This window comes from Necator americanus, chromosome II (genome assembly GCF_031761385.1).
Source record: "Necator americanus strain Aroian chromosome II, whole genome shotgun sequence".
NCBI lineage: Eukaryota > Metazoa > Nematoda > Chromadorea > Rhabditida > Ancylostomatidae > Necator > Necator americanus.
In genome coordinates this window covers 17,758,118-17,783,112 of record NC_087372.1, presented here as the reverse complement: position 1 = coordinate 17,783,112, position 24,995 = coordinate 17,758,118, and the positions used below count along the sequence as shown (strand labels likewise).

Genomic DNA, 24,995 nt, shown 5'->3' with positions numbered 1-24,995 from the left:
GAAACGTTCGCCACGACAAACGTCGAGCTTATTGTCAACATAGTCAGCAACTTTTCTGCGTTTTTTGTTATTTCCACCAAATTTTGGCAGCATTTTCATTGAGGAAGACGCGATAGAGCTTATTATTTTTCTGGACTTATTAGACCTTCTTTTATTCTAACAAGAATTTTATCAGTGATTAAAACGTCAATAAGAGCATACCAGTCAATACCATTGCTAAAAAGTGTGAAGGTAGCGGTGATTTTCCATCCGTTTCATAGGAATTTAGCGGCTGAACATCATTTTTTAAACACACTCACACTAGCAACAGCTTCCTGACATAATAACATTGGGTCCCCTCTCCTTCGGTCCCCACTACTTGCTCCTATCCTGTGATTATCACAATGCTGATAAGATGCCAACGTTGGCGTTTTCAGCAGAAGCTTCTGAACGCAAGATATTATTAAAAGAGTCGATTCGTTGCCACCATTACAGGAATTGTCCCTTAAAAGTTGATTAAATTCATGTGAGCCACACTCATTTGTACTTCCCGGATAACTCATTTCGACGTGGTGGCAAATACACGCCTAGTCATTTTCCATTAAACACCAGCGAACCGCTGAAATTAGCAAAGATTTTGAAGACTTGTGTTACTGTACCTAACACTAAGGAATTGGGTATAGAATACTCACATTAACTAAAACCGACGCAATGAAATGTTTCAGCGAATACCGTTCTCCCCGAGTTTCGTCCTTATGGTAGTCCGCAGGAGATCACAGGAAGCCACAGCACTAGAGAAGTGTACAACATTAAACAGAATGGACGACCACGATTTGTCAAAATAGATCTCCTCAATGAATAACATTGGTTGTAAATTACACGTTGGAATAAAGAAAATTACCACCGAACACAAACAGTGGAGGGGGACATCTTGAACAGGTATGCCCTCCTTTTTGCAAGATGTAAAGGGACTACCCTGCCTACAGTCGGATCAAAACATGAAGCCCGGTACGATGGCTTATGCCGTTGCATTCGAAGCAGTGCGGTGGAGCATAGCTGTTAGGATCGAGAGAGGACCTTCGCTAGCACCATTCTTCATTTCAGTCTCCGATGGTATCACCTTGATTTCAACTGCTATCTCCGCTGGGTTGCTTCGAGTGCATTCGCAACTGCACGGTGCTTCTTATGGTTTTGACACTTCTATACTTGCTGCGCCCCACGTTTGGCCGCTGACTTCTAGTTGCGGCAGGCAGCAAACACCTCAACTGCCCAATGACAGTCACGTCAATTCACAATGATAAGCTGGTGTTTGTATTCGAGGTATTATAATATTAATATGTTATATTCTAAGTTCCAGCTGTTTGTGTTCAGGAGGCAGTCCTCTGACCGGCTCAGTCCCAACTGTTGCTGCAGAAATGCACTATTGTATATATCAGTAGAAAATTATGCTCATCCATTTGTCAAAGTATGGAAAGCGAAGGGAAAATGGTTTCAACCGATTTTTATTGCGAAAAAGTTCAAATGAACAGAGAAAAGTATCGCAACACGTGTGATGCAATTGAGCAAACCATTCGAGTACTTTGATATGGTTTTTGCATTGGCATATTCTGATGATAGTATGAGTATGGAAACAAAGAAAGGAGGTTTTTTTTTACAAAACTGGACTCACTGCCAAACTGGCGTTTCATTGGTGAGCGTGTGTGATTACCACGTGAACAGGCTGTCAGTGGGCCAAAGCAGGCGTATACGTGAATTTGCCCAATTTTCAAATTTGCAAATCTATTCGTTTTGCCTTACAAATACCGGCATTGTAAACTTAAGCTGATCAATTTTATCTTCCTTTCTCTTCTTTTTTAAGGACGGAGAAGCTCTTATTTCTAACCACTGTATTTCGGTTATATAAAACACATGTATGCTACTGCAGACAAAGCCACCACCAACTTATTTCTATATTCCTCTCCGACCTCGTGGAAGACCACATCATAAAATCAATCTATGTATTTTCTATCCATTCTTCATGTATAAATCTCATACCATCATTATCTCGGAGACAAACTTCCTCGTGGTGTCGGGATGTAGGCGAAGGGTATCAGAGAATACAGTCGGATCACCAGTTTACCCTTCCCTTTTCTATGGCAATACACTTGATAACTGAATGTGTAAAACTATCAAACTTGACGACGAGCTCACTGGAAGGAATGGAGATGTCGGGTTAAGAGCCCGGCGGCAACAGCAGCTGTTGGCGGTTGGTCGGACTGAAACTAGATGACGGTGACACTCAGCGGTCACTGCCTCGCACCGTATGCCTGTTTCCCTTTACTACAGTACATTCCTCTCTTTGGTATTTAGATACCCTCCAAATGTAGTACTGTCGCCCTTATCAAAAAAAAATCTGTGAAATCATTTACCAATGCTTACATTTTCAAAAAAATGAAAAGGCGTTGTTAGAGAAAGATGGATTTAATTCTTTGGCAGAAATTTACGGAAAGTGGCACTATTTTAATTCTTATCAACGGATTAAACGCGAACGATGCAAACGCCACAAGTTTGCAGTCTGGCTTTAGCCATACAGCAGAATGGCATCATATAACTCAAAAAGTTGGTTTAACGTGAACTTACCTCCTCTTTGAAAGGGAACATTTTGGTCGGTAATGTCGATGCTGATAGTAACGTAGTCCTGCAAATAAATGAAATACTCACTAGATACGGAGATTATCAGCAAGAAAGCACACTGATTAAACCTTTCCGAGCCTATCCTTTTAACTTGATTGCATGAGTAAGAAAATCGCGTAGATGAAGATAGAAAACGTTGAAAGCCTGAAAAAAGACGAAACAGATAATGACCACTGCATTTAACACAAATACAAATAATTCACATGACTTAATTTGCACAGTTCACACATTATCACCGAGCGCTAATGCCGCGTCTTCACCGAGGTGTGTCGTTCTTGAGCATAGCTCTGCCCAATTTTCTTGATCTTCAACAAGAGCTTGCACATAATCAATCCATTCGCCAGTATTCAAATCTAGCGTCGAGCTTAATTTGCATGTCCGTGTGTCCTCAGGTATTCTTTCATCACCTCTGTCAAAAATTCCCGTTTCCAGCAATGATGTTTTCTAACTTGAATCAGCGGGAACTCTCAGGACACACTGAACAAGGCGGTCGACAGGTCTCCTCACAATGTGAGCAAAGGAGCGTAGACAATTTTTGTATAGTCATTTTCGATGGATGTAATTCGCAGGCTGCTGCTTTACGCTCACATCACTATATCGTCGGGGTACTCGATATCGGTCAAGGGACACACCGTGTTGCCAAGTCGATGTCAGCAGTACATGTCTTTCGCAATGTGTCATGGAAAACCTCAGCGAAAAGAGAAGCTGAACATGAAGGTTCCTGCCACTGTCCCTGTCTCGCTTCTGTTACCAGTTCAAACGATGATGTACATCCGGCTGATGTTCGAACTGCAGCGGTTGTTGGTTGGTCCATGTCATCAAATAGGCTAATTTTCATGGTACTCCATCGGCGTACAGCAGCCAGAGAAAACGTCCGTGATGAGGAGGTCCAAAGAGGCTAGCTGCATTGGTTTTCAATACCGCTGCTATATTTTCGATCAACTTCCTTTCGGATAACACCTGTAGATCGGCCAGGCCGACTTTCAGTTCGCACGTTAGGATAAAGATAAGGTGTTTGGCGTTAGTCAATCCGCTTAGGATGCGCCACCACAATCACTTCAATTCGGAATCGTTTAAGGTTTACGAATGTGTAGCTGGTCTATACAATACCTGCGAGAGCTAACCCATGTGTCAAGTCAGTGTTTTTATCCTTCCAGACAAGACTGGTACCAATTTTATTGGAAATATGCCAACAGGTGGATTGTTACCTCGAATAAATGAATAACTTTGAAGAGACGCGAGAGATAGGCTGGCTGTTGTGTAGAAATTTGCGCTACAAAATGGCTGAAATTAGGACCTTGTTTTAAACCTAGTTGAAAAGTTGAGAATTTGGATTTTATTTTAAACACCTTGTAATTTATAATTTTTATAAATTGTTTAGTTAAATTCTATATCTAAAATCTTTAAACCCTACTTTTTTTTTGCTGTTAATAAATTTTTGCTTTTTTAAAACTAAATTTTAAAATATAAAATCTTTACGCAGCCAGTATTATTGCATAAATTACTTGGTAATATTAAACTGTAGCTACCTTGTACTAATTTAACCCTATTACGCCTGTAATGTTTTTTTGCTACTGGACAATTTTTTCACTAAGTAGCCCGTACTGTGATAAAATGTGTTTTAATTCTTCTACGCTAATGCAAAATAGACCTTTTCATTATCCTACCGTACATAAAAAAGAGGCATTTTTAGCCATCAATTATCGCATAGTATTTAAAGCGTGTTGCCAATTAATAGTGCTTATCAGTTTGTAATCGTGCATAAATAGTCTGCACTAACTACCACTTAGCCACGTACTTGCTTTTCATTGCGCTATGCTTTACTTTACTTGTGTTTAATTGTTAGCTTTGAAATTCGTTTGTTGTCTAGCATTCACGCTCAAGCACTTGAAGTATAGATTGCCTTTATGGTACTATACGAAGCACCTTGGTTGTTTATTTCTTTCTATAAATTGTAAAAATTTTAGTGTAGACTGTAATTTGTAATTTTTTTTGTAAACTGTAATTTTTAGTGCTTACTTATGGTTTGAAAAAGTGATTTTTTAAGAACAAAACTTTCGGTAGTTAATTACATTTAAATAATTGGTTTCCTATTATACATAAATTATCACTTTATTTATTATGATCATTTATTCAAGATTTCAATTGTTTTGTTTTGCCACCGAAGCGACTCCGACGTCATAAGACCAGTTGAGCACAAAGCTGGCCCATCTTCAGATTGGCTCAAAAGCGCATAGTTTCATTACCAGAACTATGAGAATGAATTTTAAAATCATTTTTTGGTTTGTGTACCTTTTATCTAAGTTTTTATGCTACATAGTCTCCTCAACTGCAACCGCGAGTCTTCTTCATCGTTTATTCGAATACTAAAAAATTTACTTATTCTATATCATTTATTTTTATATTAAAATTTTTATATTAAAACAGTACTGAATATGCATCATTGACATTTTTCTTCTTTGAGAAACTCTTCCATTTTAGTGCAGATATCGGACCTGAAAAAAGCCTTAGAATACGTTTCGTTGTGAATACCTTCTGATATGCGATAAAACATGCCATCACTGCTATCACCTTCAGTTTATGACGACCCCGTGAGGTTGAAGGCTTGGTGGTTAGGGCGATTGAGCGGGGCGATCGAACCTCCGATCGATTGTAGCCACAGCAGAAACTTTTACCGACTGCGGCACAACGCTACTGGCAAAGTTTCCCGCACGCCGCATTTGAAAGTGGTGCCGGCTGGCCGGGAAACTCGTGATGGCAAAGGATTTTGATATATACATGACACATAACTGTGCGGATTATATAGCTCGTACGTTTCAAAGCGCACAATCGAATGGCTGATTGCATTCGACACAACCGGACCACCATAAATAGTTAGATTCCTATACGCGACCTCCAGATTCAGAAAAACGGCTATGGACCAGATATGGAGCTTCTACTTCAGCACATCCACAGTGACTCGCATGATTAAACATCTGCAACAACAAATAATGACAGGAGATACGGCAAGAAATGTTGAAGAAGTAAGAAGAAGATAACAAAGGTCAGAATTGCAATTTCGCATATGATCACATCGGAAGATAAAGCGAATCGAAAAACACGACATGCAAGAGTTCACAACCATAAATTATATGCATATGAGAGACAAACAGACAAACACTTAAACTAAAAAACAAACATAGGAAAGAGAACTCACCTAACAAATGCCATGCAGAGAGCATGCAGCATGCATTGTACTAATTCCAGCCAGCAACAAACTTCAAATTGTGATCAAGTTAAGATAAGATCCGATGAACAAAGCCTCCGTGAACTTTATATAGAATGATGTTTACACTCTGACCTTGTTCTTTTATTTTCTAGTAGAGCTTCCCATCAACAAAGTTGAGAACCACATGTTTATCTGGAAACACCATCACTTTGAAGTGAGTTTCATTTTAGTTTATATATTTTGCAGAAGCGGCTTTTTCCCAATGCCTCCTAAAAAGGCAGTCACGTATGCGAAATTTTGTCTCTATTCCTTAGTTCATTTCAATTTCATAACTTCTTTGCTTTCAGGGATTCAGGGAAGAAAGTCAAACTTAACAAAAATGAAAAGCCAGAGAATAACCAAATGATCGACCCTGCTGGAAGTTTCGGTGGAGGAAAAGTACCAGAAAACGCAGATGCACAAATACGAGACACCAAGCCACGGCCAAAAATGGTCTGGTTTTTTAAACCACATATGACCATTACCAGCGCTCTCTGCTAGGAATTGTTGAGCAAACTAAATCGTCCATTTTTAAGACAGTCTTTGTCACATTCATAGAAACTTCAAAAATGCATGAGATAGTGCTGGTATTCAAGCGTGGGTCAAGCGTGTGATGGGGGAGGAGGTTGCAAGGGAAGGGTGTAGTAAGTGGATGTGCGGTGGGCAGTTGTGAATGGACGAGAACATGATAACCAGGACAAAATATTACGTAGTATTAGATAATTACATACATTATAAAACATTGCAAAGAACAATGTTGAATGATTACATAAATTACAAAATATTATTTTTAGTTTCAGGCGTATTACGGTAAGGAACATTTTGTTTTGAAAATGTATAACGTGGGGGACCATGCAGGATCGACACCACACTGAAACAAATTTTTGCGCAAAGAGATTGAAACTTAAAACTTCTTCTCAAGGATGAAGAAGTCAATCGTAAGTAGTTTCCATCAGTTTAAAAGTAGATTAGATGAAATTTAATTACCAAAAAAAAACTCAGAATCGTTGCACTAGTTAAGTCTGGAAGATGGCGAGTAACTTCGTTATAAGAGGACCAAAAGAAAATATTTTGGGCAGTTTTTCAGAGAAGGAGGTTTGCCCTAAAAACTGTCATGTCGTTGTTTTTCCACCTCTTGGTCTCTTTGTAAATTTCATATGACAAAATCTAAAATTTTCCGATTCTTTTTGGATTTGTCCCATCTAACTTTTAAGAGAGCCACGGTCGCTCGAGCAAACACGAATAATATTAGAACTAATATTATATACAACAGTAGTGAAGGTTGACGTGCACAGAATTTGAGCTTTTTGGTCATTAAATTTCATTGAATCCACTTTTAAGCTTCCGAAGACCACGTGTAATTGAATTCTTAATCTTTCAGAGGTTTTAAAATTCTAATTCTTTTGCAAAAACTCGACTGAGCGGGGTGTCGAACCTATGTCGTACCATTGTCATGTTGTGAGAAGAAGTTGTTGATTTTTTTTTCGATATTCCTCTGCACCTTTAATGTCCTTATGTTCTTTAATCAGTATTCAAACATATTTCATAGATTTCAAAATAAAAATAGAATAGAGTAAAAATTGAAATATTTCAGTTCCAATGTTTCAACAACATTCCAACAATTTCTTTTACTACTTAGTGTTTCTTCACTTCGGTCAGCTGTCGATTTTCTCATTTGCCACTTGTCCTTCGGCTGATTTTCGATTTTTCTTTTGGAGGGGGTCGAGAAAGTCGTGCTCATCACCACCCTTAGCTTTGGCCCGACCAGACTCATCACGCTCTATTCTCCACTGTTGGTGTGTGAAAACAAACCAGCACCACGCCACTTGGTTCAAATGTAAGATGAACTGACTCTTATGAAATGTAATGTATGTAGTACATGGTTCGTGCATGCAAGATTGGATCCACTAGATGATTTTGTGCGGTCGGATTGGAAACTGGGCGCTGAGTTATAGAAGATTGGCAGGGTCAAGAGCTCGATCAGTGATAATTTCTTTTCGCTCCTTCAGAAGAGACTCACTTTTGTTTAAACGTTCATGGCTGGATCAGGGGGAAAACCCGAGTATAACCGTATCCTTTGGAGGTACAGCCTCTACCCACAAAAAGGTGGTAATCTGCTGTTGATGGTCTAGGAATGGGATAAAATATATGGAGTTCCTGGTGTCAAAGCAAGTTATTAACGCCAGGACCAACGGTCTTCGACTGTAACAACAAACCGGAGTCGTTTTCCAGCATAACAACGCCCGGCCAAACACGGCAAAGCCGGCTCATTCCGAAACGTGCACAACTATGACTGGTCGGTGATCCTTCAGCCTGCTTATTGCCCAGACCCCTTCGACTATTGGTACTTCAGGTACCTCCAGCGGTCCTGGGTTGAAACACGTTCGACACTGAGGGCAAAGTCAGAAAAGTACTCGGCGGCCTCTTAGAGTCCCAGGCCCAGTCGTACTGGGGAGAAAGAATCAACAAACTGCGATGCGGTGAATGGGGACATCTCATCTCAGACGTCCAAATCTGTTAAGTTCTGAAAGTATTGTGCTGAAAAATGACGCATTTGTTTGTTTTTCTATGTGTAATGAAGTTTCAGAGAGACGGGTCCCACGGGCAGGATTGGTGCCCCGGCGCCTGAAAGCGATAAGATGAGGTGAGACGGATCTACGAGATCGCATAGGTGCGTCTGCACTAGAGTGGGATTCCATAGCACGGAACTGGTTCGACGACGTCAAAAATTGCAATCTGCGGGATTATTGTGCACCAGTACCGCGCAATACGATCAAGTGGTTTTGTTAAGAAGTGTATGCTCCCTGAATTACGCCGTATCCCTCTTTCAGAAGGAAAATACATGCATGTAAACAGCGGCTTAAATGGAAGTTAGCGTTCTACGTGATCCGAGAAAGCATCCTTATCGTCCTTAGAATGATGATGGCTTTTAGGTCATTTCACAATTGCATATCATTCCTTCTTGATTGCTAAGTAGAAAGGCGAGATGTTTGTCTAATACTTCTGAATATGTTTTCAAATTGCTGTGGTTCTGAAAGAGTAAAGATGTAAAATTAAGTAAATGAATACTCTGAATGTTTACTAAATGTAGAATATTCAGAGACATTTATTTATCAAAATGAATACAAGAAGACGTAGAAAAAATCTTATGATCTTATAAAAAGAGCGGAAGAAACTTTGTTTGAAAAAACAATTTTAACTCTTTGGAAATTTGTAGCAAGCGCTATGAGTTAACAAGCACATATCACATGAAACGCACTAAAAAAAACATGCTTGCAGATGCCCCCAGGGGAACAGCAATACATGCCGCACCAGCAGCAAGTTCCTCAAGTTGCACAATGTGCGAGAGGTGGAGCAGTAGTGGTGAGCTGCACTATAAATAATGCGAACCATGAATGATGAGAATAAGAACTTTTCTAGGTGGCAAAGTGGGTGCAACGAGCCTTGGACATGGGTGTTGATGCGCTACGTGGCGAATACCGCTCTCTTGCTAAATACACATCGCCAGATATGACATGGGAGGCGTTCAAAGCAAACCAAGAGGCTGGAAGGAACAGGCAACTCTTACCTGTTTCTAGTTTCCGCGTCTTTGCTTAAATATATATGATGCAGAAAATTCAGGTATCAAGATGTACCTTGCCAAGACCAACATCGAATAGTCCTGAAGTGGCCTGGAGCTCCAACAGACTATGTCCATGCAAACTACGTAGGGACCCCGGTGTCTGAAAAAAGATTCATTTGCACACAAGTGAGACCTCGCATTGATGTCTGACTAATGCCTCATCTCGCTTATTTGCATGTACGCAATGAGACCCGAAGGTGCTCGCAGATCTATGGGGAAGAATTGCACTTGCACGCCTTCTAAAGTTGATCCCTATAAACGATACGTATGTTTATGTGAAACGCATTTCGACAGTCAAGTTGGGAAAGGCCAGAAGGCAATTTCACAGTATGCTCCCAATTATTTCTCATGTCAGTACTACAACTCTGTTGCTTTTTTTTTAGAGACAAGAACGGCTCTCCACTCTAAAACATCAATTCTAATCCACAGTTAGGACATTCCACCACTTGTAACCTTATATCGTCCTTGTGTCACATGAACACACATATGTATACACTCGGAAATTTCAATCTCCTTTGATTGAACTTATGAGTTTATTTCGTACAGAGCGAAATCAAAAAAACGTCACCTACATAAACTAATGTTCTTTTTCTACTGGGCATAATACCGTAATACCGTAGTTTCGTATGCTATATACGAAGAAATATAAACAGTATATATGTTAGATTGATAAGAAAGTCTTGCCAGTTTTGTCAATTTTTTAAATTTTTTTATTCAATATACACTAGCAATCGATAAGCATTGTTAGGCATTTAATTGTTCCACCTAATGGGGCACGTCAGCCATCCTGTCCTCTCAGAACTGGGGATGCTGGGAGTGGAAGAAGTCCGGTACCGCCGAACAATGTCTTCGAACTTGGTGAAATTTTTGTTAGATATGACTGAGGTGGGGTACTCTTTTTGGCACTGAGTTTAAGTGACAGCGGTGACCTTGTGTTCTTGCGGAAGCAGATCGTAGTAGAGCATTCCATTCGAATACCAGAAGCAATAGAGGAGGCCTTCTTAGGATGCTTGTCCGATTTGGCTTGTGGGTCCGTTCCTCAAGGGAGCCGTACGGCAAGATCTGAATTGGAATCGTAGAGTGCCCAACTCTCATCTTCAGTAACCAGGTCTTCGAAAAAAATCCTTTCGATGCGGGCGGAAAAGGAGAGACTGGCAGGAGGACACGGAAGTACCGCATGCCATCCGTTAATATATGACGGAACCGTTGAGTCAGCACCTTTCTGTAGTGAAGAGCAGGAGAATGAGGACTGCTTAAAGATAGATTAAAGATTAACCTTAAAGATAGTTTCTCTTCCCACAAAACAAGCGAACCAGCGGTGGACATTCTTTATTGTAGCGGTGTCCTGCAACGAGCTGTTGATGTTGATGTCGTCGCTCCAATGCCGCGATACCGTTCATAGAAGATGATGGCTCATAGCTGCTCTTGTGAAATTGACATATTGCTTAAAGTAGGAGAAAGGCACCCGGTTACATATCTTCTGCATAGAAGCATCGAGAATATTCTACAACCCCTTGATACACCACAGGCATCGGTTACGTATCGACTAAGAAAGTTGTGGACAGTTACAAAGACCCTGACAAGAACTTCTTACCAACCCAATATTTACCTTGATCACCTTGACTCCCATTGATCTTCGAACTGGTCGAGCGGCGCCAGTAATTCTTCCATTTGTCCCGATCGCGTGCCAGAGTCGCCAATTGGTTCCTCCTTTCGCGTGGGACGTGAAGAGCATCATAATTTTCTTTGAAGGACTTCGTGAAGAAATCTGACCATCGAGTCGGCGGTCTTCCTATAGTGCGCCTAATATCGCGGGGAACCCAGTCGCTCGCGGCTCTGGTCCAACTGTTGTCATCAAAGCGCATCACGTGTCTGGCCCACCTTATTTTAATTTCCTTGGCAAACGCGTCTCTAATCTTTGATCGCTGACGTAGGAGAGAACTTCGAATCCCGTCCCTCACTTGCGTGAAACGGGATACTCCTAGCATCACTCTCTCAATTGCGCGTTCACTGACGTTCATCGCTTTTCTTCCTGCTTGCGAAATGCCCAAAGGAAAGCATAGGTCAAAGCAGGAAGTACGGTGGTGTTGAAGAGGTGAGCACGGAGCCGGGTGTTCCTGGTCTTCTTCACTACATCCTCGATGCTCGTATACGCTCCCCAAGCCACATGTCTCCTCCTGCACAACTCGGAGGTCAGGTCGTCCATCATGTTCAATTACCGACCCAGATAAACGCAACTGGTGCACTCGGATATGTTCGCTCCGTTAAGCGTGGGTGGGGCATCCATCCCATCCGTTACCCATGAACATCGTCGTTTGCAGATTCAGCTGAAGACCGATGCACCCACATGTTTCGTCGAATTCTAGGTTAGGGCTAGGTGTTATCAGAACGATGTCATCAGCAAAGCGCAAATGGTGTAGCTACCGACCATCAACCTTCACTCCCATGTCGTCCCATTCCAACTTTTGCATTGCGTTCTCGAGGGTGGCTGTAAATATATTGGATGAGATTGTATCACCCTGTCGGACCCCCTTCTTCATGTCAATGATGGCTTTCTTGTAGAATGGCGAAATTCCGGTCGAGAAATTGCTGTACAACTCTCGAAGTCTCTTTATGTACTGAGTAGGGGCACCCTGGTTGTCCAAGGCTTCCATGATCTCTTCCGTCTCAATCGAGTCGAAGGCCTTCCTCAAGTCGATGAAGGTGAGACAGAGTGGCATATTGTACTCTCGTGATACCTCGATGAGTTTCGAAACAGTGTGAATGTGGTCAATCGCGCTGAATCCTTTTCCAAATCCTGCTTGCTCGCATGGCTGTCCTTCATTAAAGACTTTTTCAATCCTATTAAGGATCATTCTTGTAAAGAGCTTGTAGATGACGGACAAGAAGCAGATTGGGCTATATTTGCCGATGTCATGTGGATCTCCCTTCTTATACAGTCTTGCTGGAGCTCCACTGTTTGGGGAAAATTGCATACCGACATGTTACGTGCAAAGAGCCAGGGTGTTGATGAGTGCTGGCGGAAGATTCTTCAGGTGTTCTAGTCTTATTCTGTCGGGACCGGGTGTCGTACGATTTCGTCCAAAATACTTCCCAGAGGTTCTCCCGTCCGAAATACAACATGATAGCATGTCGAATTTCAGACGGGAGAACCTCTGGAATGACATGTCCGTCTTCCCTCAGACGGTGAAGAGGCAAGTGGACATGGCTGTCGAAGAGATCAGAGTAGAAGTCGTAGATGATTTTCTCCATCCCTTCTCGATGCAATGGCTGTTCCCTTTGGGTTCCGGAGAGCAGTCATCCTCGTCTTGCGACTGGCGAAGTCTCGACGGACATAGCGGATGTTTTTTCCGCCTCTGCAGCTTTAACCAGCACTGCTGCTCTTCTCCCTTTAATGTCTTCCTTTATCGCCTCTCTGCAAAGCCTTGCGAGCTCGGACGTGAGTTCTTGGTTCCCTGCGGCTCGTGCTGCTCCACGCTGGCGTAGCATCTCAAGAGTTTCAAGAGACATGCGTCTCTTGCTCCTGCAGTCGTGAGCTGTTCAACGAGCCGGTCGTATTCCTCGTCGATGTTGTCCATTGCAGAATCGTTCCAAAAGCCGGCTAACGTAGCGAAGAGATCCCAGATAATGATAGTTCTGGGGTTTCGCGTTAAAGCAGGGCCACCACGTGCAGGTAGCAATCAGACTCGTATACGCGGTCCCTTGGATATGTTATAAGATGAAAAACCAAAATAAGCAGAAACTAAGCCAGTGGCTAAGCTCCTGCTTATTTTCAAAATTTCCTTCGGTTCTCTTCGCACAGCTTTTTTTGCTGCCTGACCGGCACCTGGTGCCCACATTTCAGTGATAGAGAACGCCTGTCGATGTCGGTGCCTATATTTTTTTGACTTCTAGTTCCCTTATTTTAGTCTATATTTTTTCATTCGAAGATACGGAAATAGTTTAAATACGATATTCAAGCTTTATAATGATGTTTTACTCTTCATTCAAAGGTCTTTGCTCTAATTTTGAAACGTTTTTCAAAAAAAAAAAGGAACAAAAAAACGGAAGAACGCTTTCAAGTAAGTGTTCGCAATTAAACTAATTTTAATCAAATAAGCAGCAGAAGCCTTGCAAATCGCAGATGCGTTGCATTGTTTCTCGTGCTAAACTGCAGTTGGAGAGACCGATGTAAACAAGGGTGTTTCCATGCTTTGTTGTGATGAATACTGTTAAATGAGCGTGATCTTAGCCTTACTTCCTACGTGGTAACGCGCCGCATCAACGGGCGAAAGGTCGAAGAACCGTGATGTCTGTATTACAGTCTATTCAAGTAAAACCAATGAGTAGTTTGGTTAGGAGGTCCGGAAAATTCATGCCATGCTGTATTTAGTTAAACTGGGTGGTTGCATCCTTGCATCCGGCAGCTTCATGCATCTGACTTAAGGTTCCAGACTAATAAGCCATTATATCGACTGTTGATGCGCTTGATACAGGAACAGTTGAGGAAGAAACAAGCATAGCAACCCAATCTATTTTTATTGTATTGCATTTTTATTTATGCAGACTCAGGGTGCAGAGGAGGTACCTACGGTGATCATAGCCTTTGAATTGATTCCAATGATTTAGAAGCTCTTTTTTTTGAGAAAAATATGTTGCTTACATATTCCTGTTCAATTCCTTTACATTAAACTGCAGTATACATTGTCACACTTTAGTTTAACTGTGTATGCCCAATTTTGAAAATGTTGCGGTAAGCAGGAGCGCTAGAAGAGGACAAAGCTTCCGCTGTTTTTTTTTTGTTTGACGTCGAAAATCGGGATCGCTCAACCACCGACTGTGGTAACCTGGCCAAGCATTTCCCTGACGAGAAGCCACTGCTTTGACAAGGCATACGAGTATAGCCAAATAAAAACCATTTCCCTTTTAGGTCACCACACAGATTGTCCTTCGATGAATACACCTTCGATGGAATGATTCAGCATAGGTTTTTCTAAGATAGTACTTTTTTTTATTTATAGCAACTTTAGGGACCTCTAGACAACACTGTCACTGAGTTTTGGATGATGGTATTGCAGGAGGAGTCAGAAACCATTGTTATGCTCTGCAATTGCATTGAAACGGTAAAATCAGTCAACAGTCAACTTTGTTTCCGAAAATTTCAGCGAAAAACCGACATTATTTTGCACCAACTAAAGGAAATCGAAAGTAACATCTACAGCAGTTTTGGATCTGAAGTAGTCCTATGAATAGTCTGCTGTTTTTAACTCTTGAAGGTGCAGTAGCGGTTCTGTTCACTATACTGCATAATGTTAGGTTTTTCCATTGAAAACCACTGTATTTGTATTGATCTTTTGAAGTCGAGAAAAGTGAATACCAAAAGGTTTCTGAAATCGGACATTAACTAGACGTTGACACCAGATAACACTAAAAGGGTGCAGAGTGGCTGAACAAAAACTATTTAGTGAAGGCGAGAGACTTTCAGGGTAAAAATAAATGTTCACCGTATTGGCCAGATCGCGTCGGAGATACAAAAACCTTTTCAGGAATAGAAATCACCAATCTTCAGGTGAGCGCTGCTACGCTCCTCCTACGAGAAACAGGATTTTTTTTTGGTTGCTAGATGAGGTCAATGTCTTCCGATGAACCATCTGTCGTTCTCAGTATACTTAGTATAAGATTTACAAAACTTGATGGTACACCTGAAATACGGGAAGTTAGACACTACCAATGGTTGGATTGGCCAGACCGAGGAGTACCGCCGGTTCGGCTTACCAGTATGGTATGATACTACGGCGATTTGTGATACCAGTAGCGAGGATAACCAAATGCATCTCTAAGGAACTCCTGTCGCGGATTCGGGGAACAAAAAAGCCTATCATCGTACACTGTTCAGCAGGAATCGGTCGTACCGGAACAATTGTTGCCATTGAATATATACTAGGTAATTAGGTGGAGGTTCAAATAACACCAAAGTGCTATTTCATTCTCATTTAGAACGCATGCAAGCAGGAGTTGAATGTGCAACGATGTGTGATTTATTAAAAGAACTTAGAAATCAGCGTGCGTATACTATACAGAATGATTTGGTTAGTCTCCTTCTTTCTGAACACTTCCAAAATGCTCATTTTCATTTCTGAATTTCGTAGCTCATATATCAAAGTAAAACGTTGTTGTTTCCAAATATTATTTAAAAGCAGGATTAATTTATATTTGCTCTTATGTTTTGTAGTAGTGTGCCTGCGAGGTTTTTAGATGGAACCTTTATTTGCCTGACGTTTCGGCTTTTTCGCCGTCTTCAGAGGCCTAAATAGAGGATGACTGGAGCAATGCTACGTTTATTCCGCCAAGTGCCACTCACACTACCGTAGGTCAGTGTTTCGATAATCGTTAGGGTAGTGAGAACAGAAACCTGTCTACATTGAAAATGGTCTTACGTGTTGCTCCACCGGATGTGGCGCGGCTGATTGCACGCACTTGTCACTCAGTGTACCAGCGAATGAGTATTACTACGTGTAGATCACCAGCAACGATATAGATGATTTGATCTACACACAGAATATCAGGCGGTTATAGGTCACAGAGCGGTACAAGTGGCAAGAACTCATTCGTTATCGACAAGCATTCATTTCTATTATTCATTGAAGGGTTTCTTTTAAGAATAAAAAACGCCTCCAACGTCTTCCTTGCCGATATTTCTGTCTCGTGAGCCAGTATAACGCATTTCACATCGTAATCGTTTCCATCGTGGGCGTGATGTCTGTGCCTTTCTAGTGGTGTTATCAAACTTTTTCGTCGCTTTCCTGCCATGTGTTCATTAATCCTCACTCCAACATTCCTACCGGTCTCCCCAACGCAAGTTGCATTGCATATCAAGCACTCAATCTCATATATTACCCCCATTTTTGCGCAGTCGCCTGTTTTTCCGTAAGGACAAATAACACATCTTTCACAGATGCAGTATCTATCATATAGTCTGTTTCTAACAAGTTGGCTTTTGATGCTTACATTTGGGATATTCACCAAGATCACGTCATCTTGTAATTGTGCTTGGATAATGCTGCGCTGAACAGCGGCACTGACACTGTCAGAGATAAAAGGAAGACAAAGAGAAATTTTGTTTTTGCGCGGAACATTGCTATTTACAGTGCTGGTTCTTTCTGTTTTCACTACCCTAACGATTATCGAAACACTGACCTACGGTAGTGTGGGTGGCACTTGGCGGAATAAACGTAGCATTGCTCCAGTCATCCTCTATTTAGGCCTCTGAAGACGGTGAAAAAGCCGAAACCTCAGGTAAAAAAGAGTTCCACCTAAATGCCTTGCAGGCACACTATCACAAAATATTTATTTATTTATTTATTTATTTATTTATTACGCTCAATGGCGTGCCCAGAGCCCCAACGTCAGGCAAATAAAGGTTACATCTAAAAACCTCGCAGACACACTATAACAAAACACAGACAGAATATGCCGAGGTTTCAAGACAAAAGAACATTCGAATTATTTGCTCTTATATTCTTTTGAAATCCCTGACCAAAAATCACCCATGAAGTCACGTTTGGTTCGCTTGGCGTGTCTGTCTTTTTTTTTTCTGCGAAATCACGTTGCCGTGATAGAAGTTTTGTACTAAGTTCTGGAAGGGGCTTTATCTCACAGCCATCACTTCGCGTTCCATCTAAAAATGGTTGTAGCTTAGTCGAATTGAAGACCAGCAATGGCAGTCCAGACGGAGCTGCTTGGGTTAAGCAGTGAAATTTGGGAAGAAATAAGTGCTTCTTTGGTCATCTACAAATTTTTTTTTTGATTTGACTTTGATGTCAAAGATTTTGATGACTTAAACATTAATCGCTGTCATTTTCTACTTGTTTGTTTCCGGTTTAACTCACTCACTCACGTCACCTTTAACAATATTTGTGAGCTACACGTTTTTTATATGATGAAAATTAAAAAAACAAGAAGTTTTCGTAGATCCCAAGATGTTCCTAAGCCTTTCACGGTTTAAAAGCATCACTCCACCAATCTGGGGTGGTACGGATTTCCTGTAGAGTATTCGTATACGGGATCGTAGATTATTGAGAGAAGGGTGATTCCGTCCATTTCTTCCTAATTGCCGTAGGAAATGGCCCGGAAGATACGGCTTCGGGCGTTCCGGCGCACTATTTTCCACAAGGAGTTCGATTGGAGCGTGCCAGCCTTGTGCACCGTTTTTTACGGCAATTTTTTACGGGAAGAAGTGAACGGAATAACTCCCTTCTCCATAATCCACTTTCCCCTGTAAAAAAATATTACACCTGAAATCCGCACCACCTCAGATTCGTGGTATGATGCCTTTAAGTAGAAAAATGACTGCCATTTTAGCAATACCTCTACATTCATCGTGTTATACTCTGTTATTTCCTAGAAAAACATAAAAGCAGGTAAGAAAAATACTGTTGAACGTTTGTTTTGGTAGTAAAAAGTTGAAGCCGAACATCTGCGTGACTTGAGCTGTATTGTATCACGATTTCGACGTGGTGCACAACCCACAGCAAAAGTGGGGAATCAGGAAAGTAGATTGCGGAACCCAACATAGTTCCACTCCGATACGCTGGCTTTAAACGCATCACCCCACGAATCTGAGGTGGTAAGGATTCCAGGCAAAATATTCGTAAACGGGATTTTAGATTATGGAGAGGAGTGTGATTCCGTCCATTTCTTCCTAATTACCGTAAAAAACGGTCCGGAAGATGCGGCGCGTGCACAAGGCTGGCGCGCTCCAATCGAACTCGTTGTAGAAAATAGTGCGCCGGAACGCTCGAGGCTTCCAGGCCGTTTTCTACGGCAATTAGGAAGAAATGAACGGAATCACCCTTCTCTCAATAATCTACGATCCCGTATACGAATACTCCACCGGAAATCCCTACCACTCCAGATTCGTGGGGTGATGCCTTTAAACGCAGCACACCACGAATCTCACGTGGTATGGGTTCTCGAGGGAAAAGCTGGAGATGGAGACGTAAATGTGGGATTCGGAGTGGTTCCATCCATCTCTCCCTAATCGTCGTAAAAACGGCGTGGAAGACACTGCCTTTTAAGACGATTTTACTCGTAGGGCACTGCCCTTATGTGGGCGCTCCATTGAGCTGCGCGGTCAAAGACTGATGATGCTTCTTTACCTGCCTATTCAAGTAAAAGCAGTGAATAGGGTTCTAAGGGAGACCGCATTGTCCACACCGATAAGGGATCGTTCTAACGCATCTCAAAGGAACTAAAGCGGTTTCCACGCCGTTTTTTTACGACGATTAGGGAGAGATGAGCGGAATCACTCCAGCTTCCCATTCTTCAACCCCATCTCTAACTTCCCCTGATGAATTTATACCACGCTAGAATCGTGGCATGCTGCCTTTAAGAAACTGTCTGCGTCAGTGACGTATGTAGCACTTAAACCGATGCAAATGGCAGGAATTAAGCTCACAACCACTCACGACACTTATATCGCACTGTAGACTAAGTTGACTGCACCATTCTATGATGTCAATGAGCGCGGTTCGTCCTCAACATATTTGTTTAGTACAGTTCAGTGAGAAACAAGGTCTTTGACTTCCGCTCTAACAATAGTCTGCACTTTTCAATTTTTCCCTAGATATGAGTCCATTTTGACGGAAGAAAACAAGGCGAAGTATGCTAAATTCATCAACGACTATAACATTGCCACAGGAACGCAATAGCGAAGAACCCGGCTACCTGACTTTGGCAAATTCAAACAATAAACGGACGAATTTTTTTGTCCACGATATAATAAATGTATGATAGTGTCCCTATCCACTAATAATTAATAAATAAATCTCAGATGCATCGACTACATGTTATGTTTCAAATAAAAGACATGTCGCAGAAATGCGCAAAACTTGGAGTCGTAGTAAATATCGGGAGCAACTTTTAGAGCAAAGCTCCGAAAATTTTCCTCATCTCCGACAAAACTTGAGCATGTGTATACCTTATCCAAAATTACACTTCTTCAATCCTAGATCTCCACAGTAGATTGTCCATCCCTTCTGCATGACATAATAACCATACCTATGTTTCCGACGCATATTTCTATTCATGGGTGTTTTACTAATGCCCATTAGTATTGTTTGTGTGTGATGTAGGTGTAAGTGTTGAAGAAATAGGAGCTAGTTGCCGTACGGAAGACATCCTCAGGCCACCATAAACTCGATTTTTTGCACTTTTCTTCCTAATCTCTCTTTAGCAGCATAGTGTTGAATGAGATCCTGTCCATAAAGATTTTCACAACGGTTAAACACCGCTCATCACTCTTCCATACTAATATTCGGTTTCATAGAAATGGTGCAACTCTAAGAAATTCGATGTTCCTCGTGGACAGCCTTATTTCGAACGGTCGCGTGCCTGCAGTGGAGAAAAACACAAGCACCTTGCTTCAGATAGCAAGACGAACCTTTGTGCTAAGCCGTGCTAAATGTGTTGACGTTAAATTTTTTCATTGTCTTAGAATACATTGTTCTCTCACCAAAGATGATGTGTTGGTTTACTTCAAGCGTCAGATGCAAGTCCAGACATTCGCGTCGGTATAACTGTTGGATTGTCCCGTTTTGTGGAATCAAAGAACGAACAAGAAAACGAAGGAAGGAAAGTTTGACACATCACATCTCAAAGTTTATGGTAGCACTCCTAGTCAGTGAAGTCATCTTCTCTGACAGCATAGATCTATAACATGCGGCGCACATATTATAAGACAAGACCGAATGCACATCAATATTGAAGCAGTCTTTTTCAAGACTTGTGGCGCTCACTTTTCTCGATCAAAGCGATGAGTTTAGGTCCTGAAGTGGAGCACGTATCGTAAACTTCTGCCAAAGAATAGAAAATCCATCATAACGATGAAGACAAGAGATGTTGCACCAGTTCACATGAACTGCTTTCAGCTGTCCAGGTGGCCGTGGGTATGGGTGTACCATTTCTAAATACTGAGTAGGTGCAACAGAACTGAAACACACAAAGATCGAGAAACGGCACTAAGTGTACAGCTACCACAGCCTTCACAGGCATTAAATAATTCTTAGCACCCGTGTACATTTGTTTTCTCTTGATCCTGTCATGTAGTAGCAGTGCACTCTAGCTCTACTGGTCCTATCTTCTGACACGGCCCACCAATGTGATGCTCTGATAGCGATCTCTGGTCAGAAGCAGTAAGCCCGAATTGAACTAACACATGCACGATTGGACAGAATTGTAAATCTATACGATCGATGAGAGATCCATGATAGCGAAAATCGCATGGTTGTTCGCTTGTTCAAGGACCTTAAATACTTAGGAGGGGCAGGCTATGCAAACACATCGATCCCTCAACTTTGAAAGTCTCATCGAGAACTGGAAGTCAGTATGGAGACTACAAATGTTAACTGACAGCCTCTGTAGCCACAAAGATCCTCTAACTTATGTTTTCTGAAAACAAGATACTGAACGACGCAAGAGAATTCGAGTTCCACGAGTTACCGGAAGTACCTGGTGCCACAGAAAGGACTCCTGAAGATGATTAACAGCCAAGAAATGTTACGAAATCTGTTTCACATCCAAGAATGGGAAAGTTGGATTAAAAGTGGGGGCTTCACTGACCTTTTTTTGTTGTGTCATCCTTAAGAATTCCATCGCATGCATTCTTAAATGCACCGCTTTCTTGTCTACCTCTCCGAAAAAAACGATCGCAATCTACCGAAACGAACAGCCAATTAAGAGGGATTCGTAGAAATAGAAAAGCAAATGAGTCTCTTCATTGCACTCTTATTCACATCACTCTCATGGTTTATTGGGCGCGTTCCCTACCCACTTCCACTTCTCTCCATAGAAATTCAGGAACGTGTATTTTTCTTTCGTCGTCTTCGCTACCGTTGATAAAAGAGACTCTAGCAGTTCAAATGTTCTCTTGTCTTGAAACGTCGGCATATTCTGTCTATATTTTATCCTTTATCTGGATCAGGTCTTACCTAACCAACAGGTTTATGACTGTTAAAGTTGGACATGCATATTCTGATAAATTCCATTGTAAAAGCGGTGTACCTCAAGGTGAGGTACTTTCCCCTTACTGTTTCTTTTATACATTTCTGACTTGCCAGCTTGTCTAAGAACTCCTCATAATATCACAGCACAATTATATGCTGATGATATTAAAATTTATTGTATCTACAGCTCTGAAAACCGGTATGCAATGTGCTCCCAGTTACAATCTACCGTTGATAGTATTGTTCTCTGGGCCTCCAATTGGAATCTCGCAATTAATCCTACCAAATGTTGCGTATTGCATTTTGGAAACGGCGACTCAGCAAACTATATGATAAACGATATACTGTTAAAAAAATGTGATACCACTGAGGGATCTTGGAGTTTGGTTCAGCTCTTCTATGAAGTTTTTCATCCACATTGAATATATCTTAAAAAGAGCATTCACGGTTCTATTCACAATCCTTTGAAATATTCACTGCAATGATCCTAAAATCCTTACGTTGTTATATAAAACTTTTGTTTTACCTCATTTGGAATACTGCTCTCAGATTTGGATCCCCTATGCCAAAAGATACATCACTAAGATTGAGAACGTTCAAAAAACCTTTAAGAGGCTAGTTTTTATTAGAATTGGTTATGAGTACCAAAACATACCCAACTACGCTGATCGATTGAAGGCATTAGCATTAAAACCCTTGTTTTACAGAAGAATAATCTCTGATTTAGTATTTTCCTTTCGAATCCTCCGAAACAAAACTAAACTGTCTCCCAGCAAATACTGTTTGGACCTAGCAGTACTAGAATAGGGGGGTTTGGAATCTATAACAGAGACCTTGGCAGAAAATCTCCACACCTCTCACATTCGTTCTTCGTTCGTACCGCCAAATGGCTCCGTCTTCTTCCCCTACATGTGCTCATGGCCGAAAGCAGCAGGATTTTTAAACGAAGGCTGAGTCAAGTTGATTTAGTTCAACTTTTTAATATCGAAATTCCCCAGATTCTCGCTTCCTTTTTCAGCTTCTTCCGATGGACAGTTCATCTCCTCATCTTCCTCAGCAAAAATATCAGTTCGTATGGCATCCTAAGCAAGATCGCCTACTCCCTGCTTTCGATTTTCCCTGCTTTCCTTCGATTTCGTCTATATTTGTCCTTTTGGTGCCCTTGTTTCGTCTTCGGTGTTGTATTTTGCCTTATTATTCATGTAACTAGTAGCTTGACTGGTTCTTCTTTTGAACTTTTAGCTTTCTTCTATTTGCTTCTACTTTCCTAGCAGGGATCAGTCTAATGCGTTCTGATGCGCAGTTTCTATGCGCAGTTCCTTTAACATTTAGTTTGGAACTTCTCTGCACTGTTGTTATTCCCCTTTACTTCTTTATCTAGCCTGTAATATTAGTGCTTCCTTTTCTACTCACCGGTTGAGCGGGGTGAGCCAGTATACCCGCTTGGCGGTGTTGTACCTATTAATTTTATGAGGGCATCTTGCTGGCTGATGTGATTGGAAGCTACTAATTCTTATAGCCTATCTGTACTTTCTTATTTCCCAATAGTCTTAATCCCCGCCCTGCCGAGTTTATGTGCTTTTCGAAATTACTAAATTGTCCTCTGCTTTACTGTTCGCATGACTTATCCCTGCTTATTCTCATTCTACCCTTCTCCTTGCTAGATTTTCTATTGTTTATTTGTATTCATTCCTTGCCTCTTACTCTGGGCACGCCATTGAGCGTAATAAATAAATAAATAAATAAATATTTTGTGATAGTGTGCCTGCAAGGCATTTAGGTGGAACTCTTTTTTTACCTGAGGTTTCGGTTTTTTCGCCGTCTTCAGAGACCTAAACAGGGGATGATTGGAGCAATGCTGAGTTTATCCCGTCAAGTGCCACACTACTTTGGGTCAGTGTTTCGATAATCGTCCAAGGTAGTGAAAACAGACCCGATCTACATTGAAAACAGTCTTACGTGTTGTTCCACCGAATAGATGATCTCATATTCTTGCTTGTCGATAATGAATAAGTTCTTTTCAGTTGTACCGCTCTGTGATCTATGACTGGCTGATATTCTGTGTGTAGATCAAATTATCTATATGCTGATGATCTACGCGCAACAATACTCATTCGCTGGTGCACCGAGTGACAAGTGCGTGCTACCGGCCGCACCACATCCTGTGGAACAACACGTAAGACTATTTTCGATGTAGATGGGTTCGGTTTTCACTACCTCGAACAATTATCAAAACACTGACCTATGACCACTGAGAGTGGCACTTGATGGGATAAACGTATCATTGCTCCAACCATCCCCCAGTTAGGCCTCTGAAGACGGCGAAAAAGGCGAAACGTTAGACAAATAAAGAGTTCCATCTAAAAAAAAAACCTCGCAGGCACACTATTTCAGACTAGCAATATTCTGTCTTCGCGAATAGGACATACTATAGTTGCGCGTTATATTAAAAAGACAGGACCTCATCACCTGTTCTGAGATGGAGTCTTTTGTAGTTCAGCCCGAACAATGCAACAATAGCATAGGAAACCGGAGCCGAAGTAGACAATAGAAGATCGTCTGTATACATTGAGTGGGTGTCAGACACAGGGTTTTCTATATCCCATTCGAACCGAGAAGGTCGTTCAGTGGAATATATATTAATTAAAGGCATCACCCCACGAATCTGAGGTGGTGCAGATTTCAGGTGGAGTATTCGTATGCAGGATGGGAGACTACGAAGAGGGGGGTGATTCCGTCCATTTCTTCCTAATTACCGTAAAAAACGGCCCGGAAGATACGGCTTCATTCGTTTTGGCGCACCATTTTGTACAAGAGGTTCGATTGGAGCGCGCCAGTCTTGTGCGGCGCCGCATCTTCCGGGCCGTTTTTTACGGCAATTAGCAAGAAATGGACGGAATCACCTCCCTCTCCGTAGTCTCCCATCCCGTATACGAATACTCCACCTGAAATCTGCACCACCTCAGATTCGCGGGGTGATGCCTTTAAAGCAGACAGAGGAACGTGCAAACGAATATGAACGACTGAATGAGCGAGCAAAACGTTGTATGTCGCACTTTTGGACGATACAAGTAGTTATGCCACCAAATAATCGCGACAGCTAAGCCTATTTTATACCACATCCCTTCGCGATCATATCTACTATTTCTGAATAGTTAATGAGCGTATATAAGGACCATTATTGTCCTATTCGTGTTATTACACAAGTGTAAGCCCAGCCCACAAGTGTAAGTGCTAAATAATTCCCATTTCTGACACTCAGCCTTTTCATGGTATTCTATAACTGAACCTATTATTGCATGCTAAGTAATCACAGGGAAATCGGGAAGCGTTCATTCAAAATACACGCTAGATCCATTAATAGTCAGAGATCAGAACATTATTACAGCAAAATGGAATGAATGTCAATGAGCAATAGCATATTTAGCATATATAAACTGAGGTGACCTTTATTGCTGCAAAATCCCATAGAGATAACAATAGAAAGCGAGGA

At 41.5% G+C, this 24,995-nt stretch overlaps 7 protein-coding genes across 9 annotated transcripts; 4 read left to right on the top strand and 3 right to left on the bottom strand.

Moving 5' to 3' along the window:
* Positions 1 to 580: 580 nt before the first annotated feature.
* On the bottom strand, positions 581 to 3,490 carry RB195_018245 (uncharacterized protein; the record flags this gene model as incomplete). The annotated part of the gene is made up of 4 exons (XM_064185589.1): positions 581 to 598; positions 672 to 731; positions 2,599 to 2,656; positions 3,285 to 3,490. 4 exons carry the CDS (start codon positions 3,488 to 3,490, stop codon positions 581 to 583), a joined length of 342 nt encoding a protein of 113 aa, XP_064041470.1.
* Positions 3,087 to 3,554, top strand: RB195_018244 (uncharacterized protein; the record flags this gene model as incomplete). The annotated part of the gene is made up of 1 exon (XM_064185588.1): positions 3,087 to 3,554. The coding sequence occupies one exon, from the start codon at positions 3,087 to 3,089 to the stop codon at positions 3,552 to 3,554; it is 468 nt and encodes a 155-aa protein (XP_064041469.1).
* Positions 3,555 to 6,122: 2,568 nt separating this feature from the next.
* On the top strand, positions 6,123 to 9,671 carry RB195_018243 (uncharacterized protein; the record flags this gene model as incomplete). 3 transcript variants are annotated; one of them, XM_064185587.1, is made up of 5 exons in its annotated part: positions 6,123 to 6,145; positions 6,208 to 6,352; positions 9,179 to 9,262; positions 9,320 to 9,456; positions 9,521 to 9,671. In XM_064185587.1, 5 exons carry the CDS (start codon positions 6,123 to 6,125, stop codon positions 9,669 to 9,671), a joined length of 540 nt encoding a protein of 179 aa, XP_064041466.1. The 3 variants fall into 3 exon arrangements, with proteins under 3 accessions (XP_064041466.1, XP_064041468.1, XP_064041467.1); XM_064185585.1 differs by lacking the exons at positions 6,123 to 6,145; positions 6,208 to 6,352 and adding an exon at positions 6,823 to 6,837; XM_064185586.1 differs by lacking the exons at positions 9,179 to 9,262; positions 9,320 to 9,456; positions 9,521 to 9,671 and adding an exon at positions 6,700 to 6,774.
* A 2,270-nt stretch (positions 9,672 to 11,941) lies between these two features.
* On the bottom strand, positions 11,942 to 12,496 carry RB195_018242 (uncharacterized protein; the record flags this gene model as incomplete). The annotated part of the gene is made up of 1 exon (XM_064185584.1): positions 11,942 to 12,496. The coding sequence occupies one exon, from the start codon at positions 12,494 to 12,496 to the stop codon at positions 11,942 to 11,944; it is 555 nt and encodes a 184-aa protein (XP_064041465.1).
* Positions 12,497 to 12,818: 322 nt separating this feature from the next.
* Positions 12,819 to 13,031, bottom strand: RB195_018241 (uncharacterized protein; the record flags this gene model as incomplete). Its single annotated transcript, XM_064185583.1, has 1 exon — positions 12,819 to 13,031. The coding sequence occupies one exon, from the start codon at positions 13,029 to 13,031 to the stop codon at positions 12,819 to 12,821; it is 213 nt and encodes a 70-aa protein (XP_064041464.1).
* A 1,532-nt stretch (positions 13,032 to 14,563) lies between these two features.
* RB195_018240 (uncharacterized protein) lies at positions 14,564 to 19,210 on the top strand (the record flags this gene model as incomplete). Its single annotated transcript, XM_064185582.1, has 7 exons — positions 14,564 to 14,623; positions 14,986 to 15,069; positions 15,124 to 15,282; positions 15,342 to 15,444; positions 15,498 to 15,589; positions 17,862 to 17,920; positions 19,126 to 19,210. The coding sequence occupies 7 exons, from the start codon at positions 14,564 to 14,566 to the stop codon at positions 19,208 to 19,210; spliced, it is 642 nt and encodes a 213-aa protein (XP_064041463.1).
* A 3,209-nt stretch (positions 19,211 to 22,419) lies between these two features.
* RB195_018239 (uncharacterized protein) lies at positions 22,420 to 22,712 on the top strand (the record flags this gene model as incomplete). The annotated part of the gene is made up of 2 exons (XM_064185581.1): positions 22,420 to 22,461; positions 22,521 to 22,712. 2 exons carry the CDS (start codon positions 22,420 to 22,422, stop codon positions 22,710 to 22,712), a joined length of 234 nt encoding a protein of 77 aa, XP_064041462.1.
* Between the last annotated feature and the right edge of the window lie 2,283 nt (positions 22,713 to 24,995).